Source organism: Oncorhynchus kisutch, linkage group LG26 (genome assembly GCF_002021735.2).
Source record: "Oncorhynchus kisutch isolate 150728-3 linkage group LG26, Okis_V2, whole genome shotgun sequence".
Lineage (NCBI taxonomy): Eukaryota > Metazoa > Chordata > Actinopteri > Salmoniformes > Salmonidae > Oncorhynchus > Oncorhynchus kisutch.
This window is the reverse complement of record NC_034199.2, coordinates 42,881,058-42,905,384: the sequence shown is the minus strand read 5'-3', so window position 1 is coordinate 42,905,384 and position 24,327 is coordinate 42,881,058. Positions and strand designations below refer to the sequence as shown.

Genomic DNA, 24,327 nt, shown 5'->3' with positions numbered 1-24,327 from the left:
ACAAACTTTTACAGATGCACAATCGAGAGCATCCTGTCGGGCTGTATCACCGCCTGGTACGGCAACTGCTCCGCCCACAACCGTAAGGCTTTCCAGAGGGTAGTGAGGTCTGCACAACGCATCACCTACCTGCCCTCCTGGACACCTACACCACCCGATGTCACAGGAAGGCCATAAAGATCATCAAGGACAACAACCACCCGAGCCACTGCCTGTTCACCCCGCTAACATCCAGAAGGCGATGTCAGTACAGGTGCATCAAAGCAGGGACAGAGACTGAAAAACAGCTTCTATCTCAAGGCCATCAGACTGTTAAACAGCCACCACTAACATTGAGTGGCTGCTGCCAACACACTGACTCAACTCTAGCCACTTTAATAATGGAAAAATGTATCACTAGCCACTTTTTTTAACCTTTATTTAACTAGGCAAGTCGGTTAAGAACAAATTCTTATTTTCAATGACGGCCTAGGAACAGTGGGTTAACTGCCTGTTCAAGGGCAGAATGACAGATTTTGTACCTTGTCAGCTCGGGGATTTGAATTATTGGTACCCAAACTATCTGCACTATCTTGCACTGACCTTAAGCACGCTCACTAGACTTAATATACACATTCACTTACACACACTGTCACTTCCACACACATTTAAACACTACATGCATATGGGGTGGCAGGGTAGCCTAGTGGTTAGAGTGTTGGACTAGTAACCGGAAGGTTGCAAGTTCATATCCCCAAGCTGACAAGGTACAAATCTGTCGTTCTACCCCTGAACAGGCAGTTAACCCACTGTTCCTAGGCTGTCATTGAAAATAAGAATTTGTTCTTAACTGACTTCCCTGGTAAAATGAATATTGACACAAACATACTTTTACACTCATCAATTGCTGCTACTCTGTTATTTATTTTACACTTCTTAGTACCTATCCTGATGCCTAGTCACTTTACCCTGCCTTCATGTACATATCTACCTCAAATACCTTATTATTATCTATCCTGATGTCTAGTCACTTTACCCTGCCTTCATGTACATATCTACCTCAAATACCTTATTATTATCTATCCTGATGTCTAGTCACTTTACCCTGCCTTCATGTACATGTCTACCTCAAATACCTTATTATCTATCCTGATGCCTAGTCACTTTACCCTGCCTTCATGTACATATCTACCTCAAATAACTTATTATCTATCCTGATGCCTAGTCACTTTACCCTGCCTTCATGTACATATCTACCTCAAATACCTTATTAGTATCTATCCTGATGTCTAGTCACTTTACCCTGCCTTCATGTACATGTCTACCTCAAATACCTTATTATCTATCCTGATGCCTAGTCACTTTACCCTGCCTTCATGTACATGTCTACCTCAAATACAGGAAGTACCAGAAATACAGGAAGTACCAGTACCATATCAATGTGCAGAGGTACATGGTACTTGAGGTAGATATGTACATATTATCTGCCCTGTCTTCATGTACATATCTACCTCAAGTACCTCGTACCTCTGCACATTGATCTGGTACTGGTACTTCCTGCATAGAGCTCCATTCTTGTGTATTTTATTGTATTCCTCGTGTGTTAGTTACTATTCTGCATGGGCTCGTAAGCAAGCATTTCACTGTAAAGTCTACACTAGTTGTATTCTGTGCATGTGATAAATTCTATTTTATTTTGAAGGTCCGGAAATTGGCGTATGTGAACGTGAGTAGATTACGTTGAAAACAACAGTTGAACACCTTGGATGCGGCCTCCATGATTCGTATTATACCGGCTAGGAGGACTCCGAGAATACCAGAGGCAGGGGCAAAAACTCCCATAATAGTTTTATTTCCCTTTTGACCCACATTCAAGAGTCACACAAGCTTCAAGATGTCTTGTAAGAGGGGGGGGGGGGGGGGGGGGGGGGGGGGCGTTCATGCAGGTACCAATGGGATGCTCGATGAGGATGTTCATGCAGGAACCAATCGGATGATCGAGGTGGGGGGCGTTCATAAAAGAACCAATGGGATGCTCGAGGGGGGGCGTTCCTGCATATGCAGGAATGCCCACATGCTTGAACGCCCCGAATTGCGGCCGCAATCACACACTACTGGAGCTTCAACGACTAAACAATAGCAACCATCCTGAGTGAATTAGCTAGCTACTGAGAATAATTTATATTGGAATCAAGGTGGCAGCACTAGTGAAAATCCTAGCATCTGCAAAACTTAAACAAATCCGGAGATCCAACCCACGGCGAAATCAGGTAACGTCAACTTTAGTTAACGTTTCACCCCGTATTATAGCAAGGGTTAAAATTAACGTTAGCTAGCGTTGTCTTGCTGTTGGGTAGCTAGCTAACGCTATATAGTTAGGAGAAAAACATTTATTGTGAAGTTGTATACCTTCCATGCTACAGCAATACAATCTCGTATTAGTTTCCTAGACGTATAACTAGCTAACTAGATTGGTCTCCTCATGCATCATGATTTGACGTTTGTAGTTACGTTTGCTGACCAGTCGTCTAGCTGGTGAGTTTCAAGCTTGCTATGCAGCTAAGGTTGTTATGTGCGAAGTGTATTGATGAAGAATTCGCAAACTGAATATAAAACATCTTCGTGCTAAAATAAATGCAATTCCTGATACACTCTCTGGGTTCCGGTGACACGGCATGTGTTCTTCTGTGTCAGTAGCGCTGACTTGGCATGCGTACGTTGTCGTACCACCTCGGGGTTACTTTAGTGCAAACTCTCCTGCGTGCCTTTGCGGTTCTGAACGGTGTAAAAATCCCCATTATGCTATTGCACCAGTAAAAGGAGTCTCCTTGAGTGAATTTAAGAAAGCACTTTTTTGAAATGTTTAACTAAGAACATTCTGTTTGTGTTTTAACTATTAGAAACATCACCATGTGGATGGATATATTCCTAAGTATGTAAATATTAAAGGTACTTAGTTTTATTGGTAGTTGTAGCCCTTGATCGTGACTCTCATACTGTTTTCACATAGGATTTATGGTATTTGCTTTAAAAGAAATGTTGGCATTGTTTACGACACCCTTTCAAATAGGCCCATTTTTACCCCGTTCTTGCCTGCATACACATTTTTGTACCGCCCATGCCAGAATGCAGGTGCTGCTGAGTGGTAATAGTGTTGTGCAGATGTGGGTGAGTGTTTTATTTTAGTAAATCCAATATACACCAACAAAAATTAATACATTATTCATTTGTTGTTTGTTAGGTTGCTAAGAAGGTAGGCCATCATTGCATATAATAATTTGTTCATAACAGACTTGCCTAGTTAAATAAATGTTAAATAAACATTAAGACTAATAAAATGTATTTTCGTTTTTATTGAGATTTAAATGTTAATTTCAAACAATTCAGTTAGTTAGCAAGGTGGGAAAATGATCTGTTCTGCCCTTGAGCAAGGCACTTAAGTTTAAATTAATCATTTTTATTGGTCACATACACATGGTTAGCAGATGTTATTACAAGTGTAGCGAAATGCTAAGAGGGGGGGGGGGGGGGGTGACCAGGACAGTCTAGGATACTGTTAGCTCTCCTCACCACTTGCTTCTGAATGAGAGCTGTGCCTGTTGCAACCCGATGACCTGGCCGGCCACCTTAACCACACCGTCCAACCTATTTCTGTCGCAAACATTAAGATTGCCAGGCCACCATCGAGAACATCAATACGGATTCAATGAAACGAGTTCATCTTTAAAAAAGAAAGCCACTGCTGTCCCTTACAGGTGGCATCTGTGTTCTCCTCAAACGTCAATACGTTGTCCAACACTGTTCCCAGGCACTTGTAGGTACTGACCAGCTCAATGCCATTTCCCATAACCACAGTGGGTGTGGGGTTCAGTGGCTGCCTTCTAAAGTCATTGGCCATGTCTTTAGTTTTGGAGACATTCATTTGGAGGAGGCAGTTCTCACACCATGACACACGTCATCTACCACAGGCCATGCTCCCCCATGACACAGTCATCTACCACAGGCCATGCTCCGCCATGACCCAATCATCTACCACAGGCCATGGTCCGCCATGACACAGTCATCTGCCACAGGCCATGCTCTCCCATGACACAGTCATCTACCACAGGCCATGCTCCCCCATGACACAGTCATCTACCACAGGCCATGCTCTCCCATGACAGTCATCTACCACAGGCCATGCTCCCCCATGACACAGTCATCTACCACAGGCCATGCTCTCCCATGACACAGTCATCTACCACAGGCCATGGTCCCCCATGACACAGTCATCTACCACAGGCCATGGTCCCCCATGACAGTCATCTACCACAGGCTTCTACCAGAAGGCACGACAACACCTCTTCCCTCAAGTCTGGAACCAACAGGACCCTGAACAGCTTCTACCGCCAGGGAATAACACTGCTACATAGTCCGGGTAGCTATTTAGTTAAATAGTTAACCATTTGCCTTGCCCCACTTTTGACTCATCACATACGCTGATGGTTCTGCTTATTATCTATCCTGTTGCCTAGTCACTTTTTCCCTACCCACACTACCGTTCAAAGGAATGGGATCACTTTGAAATGTCCTTGTTTTTGTCCATTTTAAAATAACATCAAATTGATCAGAAATACAGTGTAGACATCGTTAATGTTGTAAATGACTATTGTAGATGGAAACGGCAGATTTAAAAAAAATAATCCGAATTTAATAGAATATCTACATGGGCGTACAGAGGCCCATTATCAGCAACCATCACGCCTGTGTTCCAATGACACGTTGTGTTAGCTAATCCAAGCTTATCATTTTAAAAGGCTAATTTATCATTGGAAAACCCCTTTGCAATTATGTTAGCATGGCTGAAAAATTCTGATTAAAGAAGCAATAAAACTGGCCTTCTTTAGACTTAGTTGAGTATCTGGAGCATCAGCATTTGTGGTTTCGATTACAGGCTCAAAATCGCCAGAAGCAAAGAACTTTCTTCTGAAACTCGTCAGTCTATTCTTGTTTTTAGAAATGGAGGCTAATTCCATGCGAGAAATTGCCAAGAAACTGAAGATCTCGTACAATGCTGTATCCTACTCCCTTCACAGAACAGCACAAACTGGCTCTAACCAGAATAAAAAGAGGAGTGGGAGGCCCCAGTGCACAACTGAGCAAGAGGACAAGTACATTAGTGTCTAGTTTGAGAAACAGATGCCTCAAGTCCTCAACTGTCAGCTTCATTAAATAGTATCCGCAAAACAGCAGTCTCAACATCAACAGTGAAGAGGCGACTCTGGGATGCTGGCCTTCTAGGCGGAGTTGCAAAGAAAAAGCCATATCTCAAAGTGTCTAGTAAAAATAAAAAATTAAGATGGGCAAAAGAACAGACACTTTCTGTACATATCTACCTCAATTACCTCGTACCCCTGCACATTGACTCAGTACTGATACCCCCTGTATATAGCCAAGTTATCTTTACTCATTGTGTATTTATTCCTTGTTATTATTTTTCTATTTTTCATTATTTTCCTCTGCAGGTAAGTATTTCACTTAGTCTACACCTGTTGTTTACAAAGCATGTCCTTGTGGTGAATTAGAAACCACACTGAAAGGGTGAGCCAAGACAGACAGCTAGCCTGTTCACTGCGCTCTAAGACATAGCCACACAAACACAGGGCGGGCACAATAATCCTATAGTCTCGTAACCAACAGTTATGGACAATAAAGGTATAGACACACTCCAGCTATTTCTGAACTTTTCCTGTTTTTAAAACAATATCTCACTAATGACTACAGTAATGTGCACTATGGTGAAATCGCTCTGCTATTTCCCGGTTGCTAGCATTTTAATAGTTTGCCTATTTTCAGTTTTTGACAAAACAAGCAACTATAGTGTAGAAAATCATTGCAGCATCTTACCTGCTGTGAAATATATATTTTCCATAACCAAAAATGTTGTATTTTCAGCTGTTTTGAAGCTGGTGTACACATCTGAAAGTAAAAGACGGGAAAAGAACGGGAAATAGAGCACAGAACAGACTTACCACATCTTAGACTTTCCTTCAATGGGTGACTGATCTATCACTCACATTTCTATGTGAATTTGATCGGGTCGCCCAAAAAGTTACGTATTTCAGCTTTCATGGCGACAGGTAGCCTAGTGGTTAGAGCATTGGGCCAGTAACCCGAAGGTTGCTAAATCGTACCCCAGAGCTGACGAGGTAAAAATCTGTCGTTCTGCCCCTGAACAAGGCAGTTAACCCACTGTTCCCCTGTAGGCCGTCATTATAAGTAAGAATTTGTTCTTATCTGACTTGCCTAGTTAAATAAGTGTTAGGGTAGATAAATGTTTTGAGCAAAATTAGTGTTTTTGGACACAACAGCAAGCCTCAAGGAGTGGGCCAAGGCGTTTGTCTGACAGTGCCCATCTCCCCACGTGTCCCATGTCATGAGGATAACTGAACCACCTATTGAGGTGTACATCACATCAGTGGTACTTTGACAGGCTTTCTGTCTCTCGCCTCCTGCTTGTGTGAATCATAATTTGACACGGGTAATGTATGTTCAACCCAAGAGGTTGCTCTGCTCTCTCTGCTTAGTCTGACTATATGATGAGCCTCCTTTACTTTGAATAGCTTAGTAGGAAATCAACTAAATGTATTAGAAAATACATACATTTTCCCAAGTTAATCTATTACTTTATTTAATTTCTGATTTATTAAATTGAAGTAAATGTATTGAACAAAATGCATCAGCGATCTGTATTTTCCTGCAACTTTCTGAAGAGGTGTGGGTGTGTGTGTGTCTACCACGTTGTGTAGCCGTTAGCGATGATGCTAATGTCATAAACAGTCTTCTGGTAGATGGAAATGCTTCCCAAAAGCCTATGCCTGCCTGGCAGAACGGAGTCATGATTATTTGCATAAAACCAGTGGTCATTTGTTTTGCAAACTCTGCAATCACATGAGTGCTACAGAAATATTGCTATCCAGACCAGCCAGTCTCTGGCACAGTTGAATTAAAGGGTAACTATACCCAAAAATCTACATTTCTTACATTGGTCAACATTTCAAAAGTGGTGTGCTGATGTGGTTTAAGCATTGTTTTGGAGAGCATTTTCTTTGTAGAGCGGAAACCTGAAAACTGGGGGGGGAACAGAAACCTGTGAGAGGAAAAAAACGGAATGTGGGGTAAATGAACAGAATCAGGCAAAAATTGAAACAGATTTTTAAATAGAATAGATAACCATAACCCCCAGTGACCATGCTGCCAGGTGGTCGAGGACAGGCTGGTGTGGAGCTCAGGCTGGGGTGGAGCCCGAGCTCAAGCTGGGGTGGAGCCCGAGCTCAGGCTGGGGTGGAGCCCGGGCTCAGGCTGGGGTGGAGCCCGGGCTCAGGCTGGGGTGGAGCCCGGGCTCAGGCTGGGGTGGAGCCCGGGCTCAGGCTGGGGTGGAGCCCGGGCTCAGGCTGGGGTGGAGCCCGGGCTCAGGCTGGGGTGGAGCCCGAGCTCAGGCTGGCTGTTGACTTGAGTTGGATCCCACTGGTATTGCTTCCCATAGAGATGACCTACTATGTGATGCTTTGAGGGTAGTCCTGAGGCAGTGATAACCAACCCTGGTCCTGCAGATGATCCTGGAACAAGGTGTGTTACATTGTTCCCTTTCAGCCCTGGTTGACTTGAAAGACAGACTGATGGAGAGAGGGAAACTGGAAGCTAAAGATGCAGAAAGATCACATATAATACCCATAACCCTAGGGTGTTACACCGGGGTCTGTTACCATGGCAACTATGTGATAATATGGTCCTTTTGAGGATGTCAAAGGGGGTGGATTCTTTCAGGTGATCCAATTATTATTATTTTATTTTTTCTCACTGTAAGTGCACAAATGCACACCGGAAGCATTTTATTCCAATATTTATTGCAGTGAGTTGGAAAATAAATTGATCCAGTGTTCACACCTGAACTCTGTGTGTGTGTGTGAGAGAGAGAACGTGCTCTTTACTTTCTCTTACCTCAAAGCACATAGCCTTGTCCTTTGGTCTCAGTTGGAAGCTTTGACTACAAGGATACACAGGCAGCTCTCATTCTGATACTCTCTGGTTAATGCCCTAAATGTAGGCGAATTTCAGTGCCTTTCTATTTTTCACCTGGTGGGACGTGGGGAGATTCCCTCCCAAATGATGTCTCTCTCAAAGTGGCTAGGAATTTACTTGTTTGGCTACCTGGTCCCAGTCTTGTGTCTATTCCCAACCACGTGCTTTCATTATCCCACTGGTTTGACTGGCAGTTTCTCACAGATGCCCAAAATCCACCCCTACATCTGCCTGGACCATCTGGGCCTTACCACTGAGATTCCAATTTGGCCCACACAGTTACACACAGTCCTAATGTTTGGACACCACTGGGCTCAACCTTTCCTGTAGGCCTATTTCTGAGATGATTGGGTGGGGGTAGTCCTAACCAATATGGCATTAACGTGATAAAAACAAAAAATATATATATATATATATATATATATGAATCTCAAAGTGCCTCGAGCATCAAAAAAAACAAAGCAATACATCATGAGAGGTCAAGTCTTTGAAAGCTGCATCCTCTGAAGATGGAGAGGGTCATTTCATGACTACAACAGGTGACCTTAGTGAAGTCCTAACCAACTTTGTAACCCCACAGAATGTGGAAAAAGTCAATGGGTGTGCATGCTTTCTGAATACATTATCTATAGCACATGGTTTAGAAGTGTCTCAGGATTGGGGCTAAGGGATAATTTCAGACTGTGTGAGAGAATAGTCTGTCTCTGTAACAGTATCCCACCACTCTCCCTTCCTCTGGGGTCATGGTCGTAACTCTGTTTGTTCCAGATGGTGTCTGGCCAGCCAGAGCGAGACGGGATCTTCAGATAGGCTGTGACGATACCATTATCGCAATGTTTTTTTCCATGGCAAAAAACGAAAACATAACTCTTTTTTTTGGTTCTTTAAAACCCTGTTATATGTCAAATATTTTGTTCTATAGCCTAGAAAATTAATAAATGTTGACTCTGGATGACAACAATGTCAGGGCTGTTTTCCTAAAGAATATACTATGTGTTTTGTTTCCTTGCAACGATGCTAAGGAATACTGCGGTACTGGCATAGGCCAGGCCCTACTCAGCAGCTGTCGGGGTAGTCACCTAAGGAGTTGGCTCGGCTACCTCGTGTCTGAAGAGGGGGAACCAGTACCAAGATTCCTCCTAGTGCAAAGGGCCAGCTGGCTACTGATGTGAATGTAGCCTACTATTAATTCATTATGAGGAATTTAAAGTATTTAGGAATCCTATCAGTGAAGAAGCCAATCCACTATGGAGTATGTGGACTAGTCACTCCGTAGCCTATGTGAGCTGCTCACTAAGGAGTATTTTTAACTAGAACCCCTATTTACTGTTGGGTTATTTAATTGCCATGGTTTAAATAACGAGCAGACACTTCTGGATAGAGCAGACACACTAAATCAAATGTTAGTTATTTGTCACATGCGCCGAATACAACCGGTGTAGACCTTACAGTGAAATGCTTACTTACAAGCCCTTAACCAACAATGCTTTTAAGAAGTTTTAAGAAAAACAAGTGTTAAGTAGAAAATCAAGGTAACAAATAATTAAAAGGCAGCAGTAAAATGACTATCCAGGCTACATACAAGGGGTACCGGTACAGAGTCAATGTGCACCGGTTAGTCGAGGTAATTGAGGTAATATGTACATGTAGGTAGAGTTAAAGTGACTATGCATAGATAATAAACAGTTGCAGCAGAGTAAAAGAGGGGTCTGGGTAGCCCTTTGATTAGTTGTTCAGGAGTATTATGGCTTGGGGGTAAAAGCTGTTAAGCCTTTTAGGCCTAGACTTGGCGCTCCGGTACCGTTTGCCGTGTGGTAGTCTATGACGGGTGGCTGGAGTCTGACTATTTTTTTTTTAGGGCCTTCCTCTGACACCGCCTGGTATAGAGGTCCTGAATTACAGGAAGCTTGGCCCCAAGTGATATACTGGGCCGTACACACTACCCTCTGTAGTGCCTTCCGGCCTGAGGCCGAGCAGTTGCCATACCAGGCAGTGATGCAACCAGTCAGGATCTGAGGACCCATGCCAAATCTTTTCAGTCTCCTGAGGGGGAATAGGCTTTGTCGTGCCCTCTTCACGACTGTCTTGGTGTGCTTGGACCATGTTAGTTTGTTGGTGATGTGGACACCAAGGTTCTTGAAGCTCTCAACCTGCTCCACTACAGCCCCGTCGATGAGAATGGGGGCGTGCTTGGTCCTCCTGTTCCTGTAGTCCACAATCATCTTCTTTGTCTTGATCACATTGAGGGAGAGATTGTTGTCCTGGCACCACACGGCCAGGTCTCTGACCCTCCTGTAGACCTGACAGGTTGTGTCATCTGTAAACTTAATGATAGTGTTGGAGTTGTGCCTGGCTGTGCAGTCATGGGTGAACAGGGAGTACAGGAGGGGACTGCGCACGCACGCCTGAGGGTCCCCCCTGTTGAGGATCAGCGTGGCGGATGTGTTGTTACCTACCCGTACCACCTGGGGGTGACCTGTGAGGGCACTTGTTGAACGCTGGGCTGTAGTCAATGAATAGCATTCTCACATAGGTGTTCCTTTTGCCCAGGTGGGAAAGGGCCGTGTGGACTGCAATAGAGATTGCATCATCTGTTGGGGCTGCATGCAAATTGGAGTGGGTCTAGGGTTTCTGGGATAATGGTGTTGATGTGAGCCATGACCAGCCTTTCAAAGCACTTCAGGCGACAGACGTGAGTGCTACGGACCGGTAGTCATTTAGGCAGGTTACCTTAGTGTCTTTGGGCACAGGGTCTATGGTGGTCTACTTGAAACATGTTGGTATTACAGTCTCAGACAGGGAGAGGTTGAAAATGTCAGTGAAGACACTTGCCAGTTGGTCGGAGCACACGTCCTGGTAATCTGTTTGACCCTGCGGCCCTGTGAATGTTGACTTGTTTAAATGTTTTACTCACATCGTCTGTGGAGAGCGTATTCACACAGTCGTCCAGAACAGCTGATTCTCTCATGCATGTCTCAGTGTTACTTGCCACGACGTGAGCATAGAAGTAATTTAGCTCGTCTGGATAAAGATAAACTCTCTTGGTAAATAGTGTGTTCTACCTCAGGCAAGGAAAACCTTGAGACTTCCTTACTTTTAGACTTCGTGCACTAGCTGTTGTTTACAAATATACACAGACCACCACCCCTTGACTTACCGGAGGCGGCTGTTCTACCTTGCCGATGCAGCGTAAACCCCACAAGCTGTATGTTATTAATGTCGTTGTTCAGCCACGACTTGGTGAAAAATAAAATATTCCAGTTTTGATTAATGTCCTGTTGGTAGGATATTTGTGATCGTAGTTAGTCTATTTTGATTGTGGTGTACTCTAATAGGACTGATGGTAGTGGCAGATTACCCACTTTCCGTCAGATCCTTACAAGGCACCCTGACCTACGTCCCCGATATCTCTGTCTCTTTCTCCTGCGAATCTCTGGGATTTGGGCCTTGTCGGGTGTCTGAAGGAAATCCTTTGTCTGCCTCGTTAAAGAAAAAAAAAAACTTTGTCCATTACGAGGTGAGTAGTCGCTGTCCTGATATCTAGAACCTCTTTTCGGTCATAAGAGATGGTGGCAGAAACATTATGTACAATATAAGTGCCATTATTCACCTGTTAGTAGTCCCCTCCTGATCTACTAGAATGACAGACATTCTATTGTACATTCGACGGTATCTAGGCCTATCCCTGTGATCTAAGCTAAGCCAATTGTGAGGGTAACACTTAAGTTCCCTCACAGACCTTTGTAAGCCACACACAAATTAGCCTTGAGTTCCCTGGTTGTTTGAATTTGTTTACAGGCCAAGTAGCACCATGACCTGCTGTGTAGTGGACAAACCTCAACATGGAGCTTCACACTCGGTCAGTGATGTTTTTTTAGTTTGTTTACCCTTTTATTTAACTAGGCAAGTCCGTTAAGAACAACTTCTTATTTTACAATGACGGCCTACCCCGGCCAAACCCTCCCCTAACCCGGATGACGCTGGGCCAATTGTGCGCCGCCCTATGGGACTCCAGATCACAGCCGGTTGTGATACAGCCCGGCATCGAACCAGGGTGTCTACAGTGACGCCTCTAGCACTGAGATGCAGTGCCTTAAACCGCTCCGCCCACCCGGGAGCCGGTGGTTCAATACAGCAAGTAGACCTGCGACCTTCTCAGAGCTGTGAGAAGACAACCTGCGACCTTCTCAGAGCTGTGAGAAGACAACCTGCGACCTTCTCAGAGCTGTGAGAAGACAACCTGCGACCTTCTCAGAGCTGTGAGAAGACAACCTGCGACCTTCTCAGAGCTGTGAGAAGACAACCGATTCTTAGGACTTATTTGTACTGAGGAAGGAACCGTGTTTGTGATCTAGAGACTCTGGGGTCGTTCCATGTCATTTCAGCAGGCCATGACAAACCCACCATCTCAGATTGTTCTGAAATAATTTCTGTATTTAGAAGTCTGATTTAGCTGAAGGCAGGAGCTGAAGGTGATGATGATATCTCTCAGGGAAGAGGAGAGCTAGACTACGCAGCACTAGCAAGGTACTATATATATAATTTTTATTATATGAATCCTATCATATATATATATAATGGCCAATTTGGGTGCAGCCAGATTAATTTCTCAGAGATCTCGTTATATTTAAACAGATTAATGTTGCAGGAATGTTTTCTCTTTTCTGTTTCTAACAGAACAATCTGAGATGATGGGTGTCCAAGTCCCATTTCTGGTGCTTTTTGAGGTGGAATGACCGTCTGCTATTTCTGCCACTCGTTCAAATGATTCTACACACGAACAGACATACATATCATCACACTTGCACACGATCTCTGTCTCTCTTCCTCCCTCTCTGGCTAGCTGGTGTTTATCGTCCCTGAGAAATGGAGACGACATGGTTGTCCTGTCCTGTGAGGGAACAAAATACTGATCTACTCACTGATACACACCTTTACGTCACATTCTATCCCCTATGAGATGAGAGCATGCAGCCTCCAGGCATTGTCTGGTCTTATAACTCAAACCAGAGCTTAAACACCTCGGAGAACAGAAGGGAAAGATGAGAGACAAGTGAAGAGATGGAGAGGTAATGGGAAGTGGAATGTGAGATTAGAGGGATGAAGGGGAGGATGAGTAGGAGTTAAGGAGTTAGTCGAATAGAGGGATGTAATAGAATGAAAAGGAGAGGTGGAGTGTACAGAGGAAGCTCTTGGTATTCAGGGTTGATCCTGTCTTCAGTGCATGAAGACTGATCTGTTTCTGATTTCAGCTGCATAATGGAATTGTCTTGGCAATGACAGGGGAGTACAAACTGATCCGGGACCAGGCTAGCCTGCACGGGAGGTCACGGTGGACTGGAGGGCTGTGTGATGTTGTGACTCAGTGCTCTGTTTGAGTGAGCGTTGGTCTAAATCACAAAGACGGATAGTCACTGTACTCACACACACACACACACACACCGAAACACATGCATTTGCTGTGACACAAAATGTAATCCTCCTTGTCTGTCAAACACTCAGTCACTTCAGTCTGATGGACCTATACTCATACTCTTCTGTGACACACACACACAATATAGCACATTCTCATGCTCTGCCAGAAAGATTTAGTGAGAAACTGTATGTTTCCCCTCTGGTCTCTGATAGCTTCCAGTTCAGTAGATTCTGGTTGGTAATGAGGTTGGCTACACCAGCTTCCTGGTTACCTCTTCCTGTTGTGCAACCGTACTGTATGGTTTACAGTATACTTTTTCTGTCTCCTGTCCTTATATTAACCTCTGACACTCTCTGTCTCAGATCTGTAATACTGAGTGAAGGGCCGTGCGAGAGGGACTCATAAAAGAGAACCCACCTTGCTTGGTAAGAATGAAAGAAACGTTGATGTCTTCTCAAATCACTCTCAGAACCAACCACACACATCCTCCCTTTTTTGAAATGGATTTCTTTAATCTTCTCTCTGAGTAACCACATCTAATGTAGCAACCTGGGCTTCATTTCTGCATTTACAACCACATCTAATGTAGCCACCTGGGCTTCATTTCTGCATTTACAACCACATCTAATGTAGCAACCTGGGCTTTGTTTCTGCATTTACAACCACATCCAATGTAGCAACCTGGGCTTTGTTTCTGCATTTACAACCACATCCAATGTAGCAACCTGGGCTTTGTTTCTGCATTTACAACCACATCCAATGTAGCAACCTGGGCTTTGTTTCTGCATTTACAACCACATCCAATGTAGCAACCTGGGCTTCATTTCTGCATTTACAACCATACCTCCCTGCCTCTCTCCTTCCTCCTGCACCCACCCTCTCCCCTCCCCTCCCCCAGGTTGTCATAGTGTGCAGAGGAGAGTAGTGCTCCTCAGTAGTAGCAGCAGCCATGGGCCTGGTAGCTTACCTGAAGACCCAGTTTGTTCTGCAGCTCCTCCTGGGTTTTGTGTTCGTGGTGAGCGGCCTCCTCATCAACTTCATCCAGTTGTTGACGTGTGTCCTGTGGCCCATCGACAAGCAGCTGTACCGCAGGATCAACACCAGGCTCTCCTACTCCCTCTGGAGCCGTGAGTCACCACGCTGCAATTGTCCCGTGTCTGTGTAAGATCCTGATGTGTTTGTGTGTGGGCGTGTGTTTGACTAGGTATTTGTGAGATCCTGGTGTGTTTGTGGGCGTGTGTTTGACTAGGTATTTGTGAGATCCTGGTGTGACCTCGTTGGTATGTAATGCGTTGTGTGTATAATATGAAGTCTATTTGTCACACCTCAAAGGGAGACCTTGTAACAGAATGGATCTTGTGATATCGACAACTGTGACTCAGTTGACTAGTAGAGGCAATAACTTATATTTGTGGCCATGGAGTTGTTTGTATGAGACTGTGTAATAGAAAGCAAGTTGTGGCCTGATGTTGACAGAGTAGATTTAGTGGTGACAGAGTTCATACTGAATAACCTCCCAACTAGAACCTTTTATTTATGGGCAATGTTTCGATCCAACAAGGATCTTGGTGTTGTAAAGTTGACCAGAGAGCTGTGACTAGATGTGCCTGTGTTGACCCTGTTGTCCTGTACAGAGCTGGTGATGCTGCTGGAGTGGTGGTCGGGAACACAGTGCACCCTCTACACAGATCAGGCCACGGTGGACAAGTTCGGCAAGGAACACGTCATCATCATCCTCAACCACAACTATGAGATTGACTTCCTGTGCGGCTGGACTATCTGTGAGCGATACGGAGTCCTAGGGGTCAGTAATGATCTCCAACCCTCACTGGCTCGCTCCAATTCTCTGTCACTCTATTGGCCTGTCCTGTTGACTTGTCCCTTGTTTTCAGTGCAGATCAACAGGACAGTAGTTGAGGGAGCCACTGTAGACCATTGAGGTGGACCGGCGTTCTTCACATCTCTCCCGTTTTTCTGACCTGATGATCCATGTTTGTTTACCCAGAGTTCCAAGGTGCTGGCCAAACACGAGCTGCTGAAGGTGCCTCTAATTGGCTGGACCTGGTATTTCCTGGAGATCGTGTTCTGTAAGAGGAAGTGGGAGGAGGACAGAGAGACCGTGTTCAGAGGGCTAGAAAGACTCAGAGACTACCCTGAGTTTATGTGGGTGAGTATAGCTCCTTCGTCATAGGGCTACATTTCTCTATCCTGACCCAGATTACTCAGGCTCCTTAGTCATAGGGCTACATTTCTCTATCCTGACCCAGATTACTCAGGCTCCTTAGTCATAGGGCTACATTTCTCTATCCTGACCCAGATTACTCAGGCTCCTTAGTCATAGGGCTACATTTCTCTATCCTGACCCAGATTACTCAGGCTCCTTAGTCATAGGGCTACATTTCTCTATACTGACCCAGATTACTCAGGCTCCTTAGTCATAGGGCTACATTTCTCTATCCTAACCCAGATTACTCAGGCTCCTTAGTCATAGGGCTACATTTCTCTATCCTGGCCCAGATTGTTCAAATTCTTCTCATTCAGTCGGCTCTTAACAGCCATGAAACACTGAAAATTCACTGCCATCTGGGCCTAATGTACAATGTATCTACACACAGGATTTATCCTTGAGCACCTAGCTTCAGTCTGTTATAACAAGTCATTGGACTAGGTCCAGGAGTTGTCTTGTCCCGATCAGGTCTGGTTACTGTATCTCTGGTGCTATTCAACTGGCCGAGACATCACAGGAATATAGGTCAGTGTGATTCTGGCCATCTTCCTAAAGGCCCTCTTTAGAGAGGTTTAGACACGTGCTGTCGCTCGGGCTGCAAGATTCCACGTCTGACGCTCGTTACCGGTTACTGGGAACTACCAGAGGGCTTCGGCTAATTAAGTGATCTGATCTGATTTTTAGTGACCCCTCGAAAAAAAAAGGTCAGCTCTGACACGGGGACAGGTCAGCTCTGACACGGGGACAGGTCAGCTCTGACATGTCGAGTGTTTACTGTTTCTTTGAAATGGGACACAATGACTGTCTGTCTGAATGAGGATGTCTAGTCTGTTAATGCTGTGCCCAAATGGAGTCATTGGGTCTGTTACCATACCTTCTCTGCTATGCAATCCGGTTTCAGAGCTGGTCATGGGTGCACCTCAGCCACGCTCAAGGTCCTAAACGATATCTTAACCGCCATCGATAAGAAACATTACTGTGCAGCCGTATTCATTGATCTGGCCAAGGCTTTCGACTCTGTCAATCACCATATCCTCATCGGCAGACTCGACAGCCTTGGTTTCTCAAATGATTGCCTCGCCTGGTTCACCAACTACTTCTCTGATAGAGTTCAGTGTGTCAAATCGGAGGGTCTGCTGTCCGGACCTCTGGCAGTCTCTATGGGGGTGCCACAGGGTTCAATTCTTGGACCGACTCTCTTCTCTGTATACATCAATGAGGTCGCTCTTGCTGCTGGTGAGTCCCTGATCCACCTCTACGCAGACGACACCATTCTGTATACTTCCGGCCCTTCTTTGGACACTGTGTTAACAACCCTCCAGGCAAGCTTCAATGCCATACAACTCTCCTTCCGTGGCCTCCAATTGCTCTTAAATACAAGTAAAACTAAATGCATGCTCTTCAACCGATCGCTACCTGCACCTACCCGCCTGTCCAACATCACTACTCTGGACGGCTCTGACTTAGAATACGTGGACAACTACAAATACTTAGGTGTCTGGTTAGACTGTAAACTCTCCTTCCAGACCCATATCAAACATCTCCAATCCAAAGTTAAATCTAGAATTGGCTTCCTATTTCGCAACAAAGCATCCTTCACTCATGCTGCCAAACATACCCTTGTAAAACTGACCATCCTACCAATCCTCGACTTTGGCGATGTCATTTACAAAATAGCCTCCAATACCCTACTCAACAAATTGGATGCAGTCTATCACAGTGCAATCCGTTTTATCACCAAAGCCCCATATACTACCCACCATTGCGACCTGTACGCTCTCGTTGGCAGTACGTTGCCTGTACGCTCTCGCAGCTCACAGATTACTGCACCTGTACATAGCCCACCTATAATTTAGCCCAAACAACTACCTCTTTCCCAACTGTATTTAATTTTAATTTATTTATTTATTTTGCTCCTTTGCACCCCATAATTTTTTTATTTCTACTTTGCACATTCTTCCATTGCAAAACTACCATTCCAGTATTTTACTTGCTATATTGTATTTACTTTGCCATCATGGCCTTTTTTGCCTTTACCTCCCTTCTCACCTCATTTGCTCACATTGTATATAGACTTGTTTATACTGCATTATTGACTGTATGTTTGTTTTTACTCCATGTGTAACTCTGTGTCGTTTTATCTGTCGAACTGCTTTGCTTTATCTTGGCCAGGTCGCAATTGTAAATGAGAACTTGTTCTCAACTTGCCTACCTGGTTAAATAAAGGTAAATAAATAAATAAATAATGCTGTGCCCAAATGGAGTCATTGGGTCTGTTAATGCTGTGCCCACTCTAAATGGAAGTCCTTGGGTCTGTTAATGCTGTGCCCAAATGGAGTCATTGGGTCTGTTAATGCTGTGCCCAAATGGAGTCATTGGGTCTGTTAATGCTGTGCCCACTCTAAATGGAAGACCTTGGGTCTGTTAATGCTGTGCCCACTCTAAATGGAAGTCCTTGGGTCTGTTAATGCTGTGCCCACTCTAAATGGAAGTCCTTGGGTCTGTTAATGCTGTGCCCACTCTAAATGGAAGTCCTTGGGTCTGTTAATGCTGTGCCCAAATGGAGTCATTGGGTCTGTTAATGCTGTGCCCACTCTAAATGGAAGACCTTGGGGTCTGTTAATGCTGTGCTCACTCTAAATGGAAGTCCTTGGGTCTGTTAATGCTGTGCCCACTCTAAATGGGAGACCTTGGGTCTGTTAATGCTGTGCCCACTCTAAATGGGAGACCTTGGGTCTGTTAATGCTGTGCCCACTCTAAATGGAAGTCCTTGGGTCTGTTAATGCTGTGCCCACTCTAAATGGAAGACCTTGGGTCTGTTAATGCTGTGCCCACTCTAAATGGGAGACCTTGGGTCTGTTAATGCTGTGCCCACTCTAAATGGAAGTCCTTGGGTCTGTTAATGCTGTGCCCACTCTAAATGGAAGTCCTTGGGTCTGTTAATGCTGTGCCCAAATGGAGTCCTTGGGTCTGTTAATGCTGTGCCCACTCTAAATGGAAGACCTTGGGGTCTGTTAATGCTGTGCTCACTCTAAATGGAAGTCCTTGGGTCTGTTAATGCTGTGCCCACTCTAAATGGAAGACCTTGGGTCTGTTAATGCTGTGCCCACTCTAAATGGGAGACCTTGGGTCTGTTAATGATGTGCCCACTCTAAATGGGAGACCTTGGGTCTGTTAATGATGTACCCACTCTAAATGGGAGACCTTGGGTCTGTTAACGCTGTGCCCACTCTAAATGGAAGTCCTTGGGTCTGTTAATGCTGTGCCCACTCTAAATGGAAGTCCTTGGGTCTGTTAATGCTGTGCTCACTCTAAATGGAAGTCCTTGGGTCTGTTAATGCTGTGCCCACTCTAAATGGAAGACCTTGGGTCTGTTAATGCTGTGCCCACTCTAAATGGGAGACCTTGGGTCTGTTAATGCTGTGCCCACTCTAAATGGGAGTCCTTGGGTCTGTTAATGCTGTGCCCACTCTAAATGGAAGTCCTTGGGTCTGTTAATGCTGTGCTCACTCTAAATGGAAGTCCTTGGGTCTGTTAATGCTGTGCCCACTCTAAATGGAAGACCTTGGGTCTGTTAATGCTGTGCCCACTCTAAATGGGAGACCTTGGGTCTGTTAATGCTGTGCCCACTCTAAATGGGAGACCTTGGGTCTGTTAATGCTGTGCCCACTCTAAATGGAAGTCCTTGGGTCTGTTAATGCTGTGCTCACTCTAAATGGAAGACCTTGGGTCTGTTAATGCTGTGCCCACTCTAAATGGGAGACCTTGGGTCTGTTAATGCTGTGCCCACTCTAAATGGGAGACCTTGGGTCTGTTAATGCTGTGCTCACTCTAAATGGAAGACCTTGGGTCTGTTAATGCTGTGCCCACTCTAAATGGGAGACCTTGGGTCTGTTAATGCTGTGCCCACTCTAAATGGAAGTCCTTGGGTCTGTTAATGCTGTGCCCACTCTAAATGGAAGTCCTTGGGTCTGTTAATGCTGTGCCCACTCTAAATGGAAGACCTTTGGTCTGTTAATGCTGTGCCCACTCTAAATTCAAATGTATTTATAAAGCCCTTACATCAGCTGATGTCACAAAGTGCTGTACAGAAACCCAGCCTAAAACCCCAAAGGGCAAGCAATGCAGGTGTAAAAGCACGGAGGCTAGGAAAAACTCCCTAAAAAGGAAGAAACCTAGAGAGGAACCAGACTATGAGTGGTGGCCAGTCCTCTTCTGGCTGTGCCAGGTGGGAATTATAACAGAACATGGCCTAGATGACCAGCAGGGTCAGATGATAATAATCACAGTGGTTGTAGAGGGTGCAACAGGTCAGCACCTCAGGCTTTTCATAGCCGATCATTCAGAGTATCTCTACAGAACCTGCTCTCTCTAGAGAGTTGAAAACAGCAGGTCTGGGACCGGTAGCACGTCCGGTGAACAGGTCAGGGTTCCATAGCCGCAGGCAGAACAGTTGAAACTGGAGCAGCAGCACGACCAGGTGGACTGGGGACCGCAAGGAGTCATCGGGTCAGGTAGTCCCGAGGCATGGTTCTCAGGTCCCCCGAGAGAGAGAGAAAGAAAGAAAGAGAGAATTAGCGAGAGAATACTTAAATTCACACAGGACACTGGATAAGACAGGAGAAATACTCCAGATATAACAAACTGACCCTAGCCCCCCGACACACAAACTATTGCAGCGTTAGTACTGGAGGCTGAGACTGGAGGGGTCGGGAGACACTGTGGCCCTGTCTGACGATACCCCCAGACAGGGCCAAACAGGCAGAATATAACCCCACCCACCTTGCCAAACCACAGCCCCCATTGAGATTGAGATGATATGAGGACTTTATTTAGAGTAGATTTTAATGGAGATGCACTTGATCTGTAACTCACCCTGGCCCTGCTGGGGAGTTTGATAGGGACAGAGATGAGAGGAGGCCACTTTTAACGGGAGTGTTGTCTAAACCTGTTGTTTGCATCTTGTCTATCTGTTTGTATTTTTAAAACTTTGTTTGTCTTAGTGTGTTAGTTTTTTTTTAAGCTCAATGTATCTTGCTCTCTCTTTCTTACTCTCTCTCTGTAGTTCCTGCTGTACTGTGAAGGCACTCGCTTCACAGAGAAGAAGCACCAGATCAGTATGGAAGTGGCAGAGAGTAAAGGCCTGCCCAAGCTCAAATACCACCTGCTGCCCAGAACCAAAGGCTTCACCACCGCACTCAAATGCCTCCAGGGCACAGGTGTGGCACACACACACACACACACACACACACCAGGGTTCTCCCCAAAGAATGGAAGACGGGCGGAATGGAAGACTTTCCGCGCCACCTTGTGATGTCACCGTGTGATTGTCTGGCTGCGCCACCTTGTGCTGTCACCTTGTGATGACTGGCCGCGCCACCTTGTGATGTCACCTTGTGATGACTGGCCGCGCCACCTTGTGATGTCTCCTTGTGATGACTGGCCGCGCCACCTTGTGATGTCACCTTGTGATGACTGGCCGCGCCACCTTGTGATGTCACCCTGTGATGACTGGCCGCGCCACCTTGTGATGTCACCTTGTGATGACTGGCCGCGCCACCTTGTGATGTCACCTTGTGATGACTGGCCGCGCCACCTTGTGATGACTGGCCGCGCCACCTTGTGATGTCACCTTGTGATGACTGGCCGCGCCACCTTGTGATGACTGGCCGCGCCACCTTGTGATGACTGGCCGCGCCACCTTGTGATGTCTGGCCGCGCCACCTTGTGATGACTGGCCGCGCCACCTTGTGATGACTGGCCGTGCCACCTTGTGATGTCACCTTGTGATGACTGGCCGCGCCACCTTGTGATGTCTGGCCGCACCACCTTGTGATGTCTGGCCGCGCCACCTTGTGATGTCACCTTGTGATGACTGGCCGCGCCACCTTGTGATGTCACCTTGTGATGACTGGCCGCGCCACCTTGTGATGTCACCTTGTGATGACTGGCCGCGCCACCTTGTGATGACTGGCCGCGCCACCTTGTGATGTCTGGCCGCGCCACCTTGTGATGACTGGCCGCGCCACCTTGTGATGACTGGCCGCGCCACCTTGTGATGTCTGGCTGCGCCACCTTGTGATGTCTGGCTGCGCCACCTTGTGATGACTGGCCGCGCCACCTTGTGATGTCACCTTGTGATGACTGGCCGCGCCACCTTGTGATGTCTGGCCGCGCCACCTTGTGATGTCTGGCCGCGCCACCTTGTGATGTCTGGCCGCGCCACCTTGTGATGTCTGGCCGCGCCACCTTGTGATGTCTGGCCGCGCCACCTTGTGATGACTGGCCGCGCCACCTTGTGATGACTGGCCGCGCCACCTTGTGATGTCTGGCCGCGCCACCTTGTGATGTCTGGCCGCGCCACCTTGTGATGACTGGCCGCGCCACCTTGTGATGTCACCTTGTGATGACTGGCCGCGCCACCTTGTGATGTCACCTTGTGATGACTGGCCGCGCCACCTTGTGATGACTGGCCGCGCCACCTTGTGATGACTGGCCGCGCCACCTTGTGATGTCACCTTGTGATGACTGGCCGCGCCACCTTGTGATGACTGGCCGCGCCACCTTGTGATGTCACCTTGTGATGTCACCTTGTGATGTCACCTTGTGATGACTGGCCGCGCCACCTTGTGATGTCTGGCCGCGCCACCTTGTGATGACTGGCCGCGCCACCTTGTGATGTCACCTTGTGATGACTGGCCGCGCCACCTTGTGATGTCACCTTGTGATGACTGGCCGCGCCACCTTGTGATGTCTGGCCGCGCCACCTTGTGATGACTGGCCGCGCCACCTTGTGATGTCACCTTGTGATGACTGGCCGCGCCACCTTGTGATGTCTGGCCGCGCCACCTTGTGATGTCTGGCCGCGCCACCTTGTGATGTCTGGCCGCGCCACCTTGTGATGACTGGCCGCGCCACCTTGTGATGTCTGGCCGCGCCACCTTGTGATGACTGGCCGCGCCACCTTGTGATGTCACCTTGTGATGACTGGCCGCGCCACCTTGTGATGTCACCTTGTGATGACTGGCCGCGCCACCTTGTGATGACTGGCCGCGCCACCTTGTGATGACTGGCCGCGCCACCTTGTGATGTCACCTTGTGATGACTGGCCGCGCCACCTTGTGATGTCACCTTGTGATGTCACCTTGTGATGCCACCTTGTGATGACTGGCCGCGCCACCTTGTGATGACTGGCCTGGCCACCTTGTGATGCCACCTTGTGATGACTGGCCGCGCCACCTTGTGATGTCACCTTGTGATGTCTGGCCGCGCCACCTTGTGATGCCACCTTGTGATGCCACCTTGTGATGACTGGCCGCGCCACCTTGTGATGACTGGCCGCGCCACCTTGTGATGACTGGCCGCGCCACCTTGTGATGTCTGGCCGCGCCACCTTGTGATGTCTGGCCGCGCCACCTTGTGATGTCTGGCCGCGCCACCTTGTGATGTCTGGCCGCGCCACCTTGTGATGACTGGCCGCGCCACCTTGTGATGTCACCTTGTGATGACTGGCCGCGCCACCTTGTGATGACTGGCCGCGCCACCTTGTGATGACTGGCCGCGCCACCTTGTGATGACTGGCCGCGCCACCTTGTGATGACTGGCCGCGCCACCTTGTGATGTCACTTTGTGACGTCTGGCCGCGCCACCTTGTGATGACTGGCCGCGCCACCTTGTGATGTCTGGCCGCGCCACCTTGTGATGACTGGCCGCGCCACCTTGTGATGTCACCTTGTGATGACTGGCCGCGCCACCTTGTGATGACTGGCCGCGCCACCTTGTGATGTCTGGCCCGCCACCTTGTGATGACTGGCCGCGCCACCTTGTGATGACTGGCCGCGCCACCTTGTGATGACTGGCCGCGCCACCTTGTGATGACTGGCCGCGCCACCTTGTGGATGACTGGCCGCGCCACCTTGTGATGACTGGCCGCGCCACCTTGTGATGACTGGCCGCGCCACCTTGTGATGACTGGCCGCGCCACCTTGTGATGTCTGGCCGCGCCACCTTGTGATGACTGGCCGCGCCACCTTGTGATGACTGGCCGTGCCACCTTGTGATGTCACCTTGTGATGACTGGCCGCGCCACCTTGTGATGTCTGGCCGCACCACCTTGTGATGTCTGGCCGCGCCACCTTGTGATGTCACCTTGTGATGACTGGCCGCGCCACCTTGTGATGTCACCTTGTGATGACTGGCCGCGCCACCTTGTGATGACTGGCCGCGCCACCTTGTGATGTCACCTTGTGATGACTGGCCGCGCCACCTTGTGATGACTGGCCGCGCCACCTTGTGATGACTGGCCGCGCCACCTTGTGATGACTGGCCGCGCCACCTTGTGATGACTGGCCGCGCCACCTTGTGATGACTGGCCGCGCCACCTTGTGATGACTGGCCGCGCCACCTTGTGATGACTGGCCGCGCCACCTTGTGATGTCTGGCCGCGCCACCTTGTGATGACTGGCCGCGCCACCTTGTGATGACTGGCCGTGCCACCTTGTGATGTCACCTTGTGATGACTGGCCGCGCCACCTTGTGATGTCTGGCCGCACCACCTTGTGATGTCTGGCCGCGCCACCTTGTGATGTCACCTTGTGATGACTGGCCGCGCCACCTTGTGATGTCACCTTGTGATGACTGGCCG

At 47.4% G+C, this 24,327-nt stretch overlaps 1 protein-coding gene across 2 annotated transcripts in view; it reads left to right on the top strand.

Moving 5' to 3' along the window:
• Nucleotides 1-2,064: 2,064 nt before the first annotated feature.
• LOC109870653 (1-acyl-sn-glycerol-3-phosphate acyltransferase gamma-like) overlaps nucleotides 2,065-24,327 on the top strand; it is a 36,430-nt gene continuing 14,167 nt past the window's right edge. Inside the window, exons 1-6 of one of the 2 annotated variants that reach the window (XM_031805636.1) lie at nucleotides 2,065-2,249; nucleotides 13,819-13,881; nucleotides 14,355-14,583; nucleotides 15,091-15,260; nucleotides 15,462-15,623; nucleotides 20,749-20,902. In XM_031805636.1, the coding sequence (XP_031661496.1) occupies nucleotides 14,406-14,583; nucleotides 15,091-15,260; nucleotides 15,462-15,623; nucleotides 20,749-20,902 (664 nt within the window). In that variant the 5' untranslated portion in view covers nucleotides 2,065-2,249; nucleotides 13,819-13,881; nucleotides 14,355-14,405. Of the gene's footprint in view, nucleotides 2,250-13,818; nucleotides 13,882-14,354; nucleotides 14,618-15,090; nucleotides 15,261-15,461; nucleotides 15,624-20,748; nucleotides 20,903-24,327 lie in introns of those variants that run through there. The other variant, XM_031805637.1, reaches the window with a different exon arrangement.